This window comes from Dendrobium catenatum, unplaced genomic scaffold (assembly GCF_001605985.2).
Source record: "Dendrobium catenatum unplaced genomic scaffold, ASM160598v2 fragScaff_scaffold_601, whole genome shotgun sequence".
NCBI lineage: Eukaryota > Viridiplantae > Streptophyta > Magnoliopsida > Asparagales > Orchidaceae > Dendrobium > Dendrobium catenatum.
In genome coordinates, this window is record NW_021319063.1 from 1,611,656 (window position 1) to 1,615,770 (window position 4,115).

Sequence of the window (4,115 nt, forward strand, 5' to 3'; positions counted from 1 at the left end):
GATGATGGGAGGATTAAATTGGTTCAAATTTTTTTAGTTGAGAGTGGGGATCCTTTTGATCATTTACTATGTATTTAGTTCACGCAATATCAATTTCTAGTTTCTAATTTATGAATAAAAATATTTTATATGGCTTTTTCATCTTAAAGAAGTTAGTCATTCATTAGTTTAGAATAGCCTATATGACGTGCTTAGAATTGCTTCTGTTCCATATTCTAAGCTCTATTTTAACCTGCATGATCTGATCTGGTTATTTCTCCCATGCATCTTTTGTCCAGATAGAAAATTGCTTTTTTAAACACAGAGAGGCTCATCAATATCATCATCATCCTTAGACTTCTGCAAAATATTTTTGGTCGCCATATCTTTATTCTCAATGTATTCCTGCTAAGTGCTATACGGTGAAATTGAGGCTTATTGACTACAATTTTTTGTTTGTCTCAAATTATTTTTTTCCTTTTCCTCAGGACATTGTGGTTGATCTTTCAGTTCAAAATATGGATAATAACTGTTCTATACATGAACAATTTCTTCCGAAAACTGAAGATCCTTCCCTTGTTCCTGCCCCACTTTCTGAATCAAATATTGAAGCCATGTCCTCTGGCCTTGAAGACTATATTCTTAAGCATAGAGGCAGTGCTGAAATAGTTTGCTCTGTTAGAAGGTAAACTTCTTAAATCTAGTCTATTTTGTTTGCTATCCAATCTCTTTTATAGAAGTCCTCCAGCAATCCTTTATAGGCTTGAAAGATATTTGTATAATGGGACAAATGCAGTTTTCTTGTATATTTATCTTTTCTTTTTTCATCTACATTCCTGTTGTAGAGAAGATTTGAAGGTTGGAATGGGACACGCAAGCAACTTAAAAACTGCTAGAAATGCAGGACATGTCTTTGACGTGGCAATTGTAATAGTGCCTGCATCGACAGTTCCTTGCTGTTTAAGGGCAAGCTCTCAAACCACAGAGGTCTGCTACAATTTTTTGCAACCCTCTCTTGTTTTAGTAGTTATCATTGTCAAGTAGCATGTTAGAATCTTCTACTGGTATTTTTTTTTTTTTTTCAGTTTTAATCTTTTGACAAAGCAGTCAACTTAATTTTTGTTGTAGTGATTAATCCTTACATTTGCTTATATCATTACTATATGAAAATTTTGTTTATGTCAGAATAGTATTCTTTGAAAGGGAAATACTTACGTTTCTATGAAGCAATTCATCTCCAATATCTATTTCAGCAACAAAGCAACTTTTAACTAGTAATGGTAGTTCTGCTTCTATTGCCTTTTTTGGTAAACATTAGTTAGGATAGCATTGTCCCGGAAGCAAAAACATTTCCAAAGATAATTCTAGATAGCAGCTTAGCTTCGATGATTTGGATGGATAGTGTTGTAGTTTTGCAGCAGCATGAATGCATGGGCTCTTTAAAGTGAAATCCACGTAAAGAAAAAATGAAAGGAGATATCAGTCTTTTGCAGCATTGCACGGATCTAAACATCTACTTAGTTAAATGATCTTCGCTGAATGGCCTTAAAGACCAACATTTTTACTCCTCTTCAGAAATAAGATACTAATACAAATATTTTATCTTGATCTGCTCGGCCTATTTAATAATCAAGCATTTCGCAGGTTCTGTACTTCCAAAATTTTTCACCTTCTTCAATCCCCAAGATAGCTTTGAGCACATTGGAAGGCATCAAATGGCCAACTTATGGCTTGAAATTGAAGGAGATTTTGGTCGATGGAGATGGGTTTGCTGTGCTTCAGTGGGAGGATTTACCGTTAGCTCACATGGACATTGCTATTCATAGCTTCTACATAAAATATCCTTCTGCAATAGGAACATATTAATGGTATGTCATCACAAAGTTCTTTTTGTATCTATTGATATATCATCCAATTGATTAAAATCATTAACATACCATATATTTCTTAATACTTCGCTTGGTCACAGATTTTAACCCATATGAGTTACTTTCGTAATTCACAGTTAAAAAATCTTGTTTCTATAATCTCTAGTTCCCCACGATAATAGCACAAGAACTCCTTTCCAGTTATTTAAAACAATTTGTCGCCATGAGGTTGTAAGGTTGTAAGTGAGCATTTTGTATATATAAAATAGACTTTGCACTTATGAACATTAACATGCAACAACAACAACAACAATAACATCAAGCCTTTATCCTACTATGTGGGATCAGCTATATGAATCATTTTTTTTATTGTGTCCTATTAAGAGTTAAATTCTCAATTAAATATAATAAAGAATGGTCATTTCTAACTAACCAAGTCTTTTTAGCTCTACCTCTACATTTCTTAACATAAGTCAAATCTAGTACATCTACTTCCTAATCAGGTTATTGGAAGGCCATCGTTTTATGTGACCAAACCATCTAAGGCGGCTCTATCTAATCTTATCTTCCATTAAAACAACTCCAACCTTTTTATGTATAAGCTTATATCGTATCCTATCTCTAAGAGTAAAGCCACTCATCCACCTGAGCATCCTCATCTCTGCAACACTTAACTTAATATTATGCTTCTCTTTTAATGGCCAACATTCTGCACCATAAAGCATTGCTGGTCTAACCATCATCTTATATAATTTTCCCTTAAGTTTGAGGGGGGACTTTTCTATTACACAACAAGGCTGATGCATTCTTCCACTTCAACCATCCAACTTGAATTCTACTAAAAATATCCCAATCTATTTCACCTTCACTCTGAACAATAGACTCAAGATATCGAAAATGTGTACTCTTATTAATGATTTGATCACCCAAAGTCACAATCCCCCCACTAGATATATTATTACTAAAATACACTCCATATATTCAGTTTAGATCTACTCAAATGAGAGCCTTTAGACTCTAAGGTTGACCTCCATAATTCAAGTTTACCTTCAACTCACTCTATAGTCTTATCAACAAGAAGAACAAAATTAGCAAAAAATATACACCAGGGTACAACATTTTGCATATGTCTAATGAGAACATCCATGAGTAAAGCAAAAAGATATGGGCTTAAGGTTGATCCTTGATGTAATCCAATTGAAATAGGATAATACTTGGTCAAACTACATTTTGTTTGAACACAAGTAACAGCTTATGCATACATATCATTAATAACTTAAATATAAACATTATTACCGCTTTTTCTTTTCTCGAACTCTCCATAGTACTTCTCTTGGAACTTTATCATAAGCTTTCTCTAAATCATCAAATATCATATGTAGATCCTTCTTATTCTCTCTATACTTCTCCATCAAATCTCTCAATAAATGTATAGCTTCCATAGGAGACCTACTTGGCATGAATCCAAATTAATTTTGAGAAACATTAGTATCACGCCGCAACCTATTCTCCATAACCCTCTCCCATAGTTTTAAAGTATTATGACACATTAACTTAATTCCTCTATAATTTGTACAATCTTATGCATCTGCTTTATTCTTAAAAATAAGAATCAACATACTCATTTTTCACTCATCTGACATCGTTTTAGTCTTCAAAATAATATTAAAAAGTTTAGTAAGCCAAGAAATTTTTTTATCTCCTAAGAATTTCCACACCTTGTTGACCCCTATGCACGTAAACATATGAAATGAGGTAAAATTGGCGCATGATGTGTCACTTAAAGAATCAAATGACCTAGGACTGCGAAACAGACGGCGTCATTGCGATCAGAGCATTGAATTCGCTTAAATAGGAGCCCCTCGCGATCAAATCAAACAACGTTCGATTGCAAAACGAACTTTGTTATTGCGTTCAAAGCGTCGTCAATTACAAAAAATGCCTATAAATCCATTCAATTGATGTCATGAGAGGATATTGGCACATATCTCGAGGCAACGACGTATAAATCTCGAGGCACCCGATCAACACACGCCTAGCTTGATCTCCCCACTCCACTCTTTCCTGCAAAACACCTGCCTTTGATCAATCCGATGTCACAGTCCCCTCACCTGTCGACTTACAGTCTCCCATATAAGAGTATTGCGAAATCAGGCCACTTGTTCGACTTCTCCACCCTCACAGCCCATGGGTCCAACCGATCTCCATGACCCTCCCTGTTCCGAATCCAACCTTGCTCCAAGCCCCAACCAAATCTCTCCCCCCCCC

The 4,115-nt window shown here is 35.0% G+C and overlaps 1 protein-coding gene across 1 annotated transcript in view; it reads left to right on the plus strand.

Moving 5' to 3' along the window:
* Nucleotides 1-467: 467 nt before the first annotated feature.
* The window catches only part of LOC110116320 (type 2 DNA topoisomerase 6 subunit B-like), a gene marked incomplete at its 5' end in the record, with an annotated part of 11,096 nt that continues 7,448 nt past the window's right edge, over nucleotides 468-4,115 (plus strand). The window contains 3 exon segments of the mRNA XM_028694939.1: nucleotides 468-664; nucleotides 825-966; nucleotides 1,624-1,827. Coding sequence (XP_028550772.1) covers nucleotides 468-664; nucleotides 825-966; nucleotides 1,624-1,827 — 543 coding nt within the window.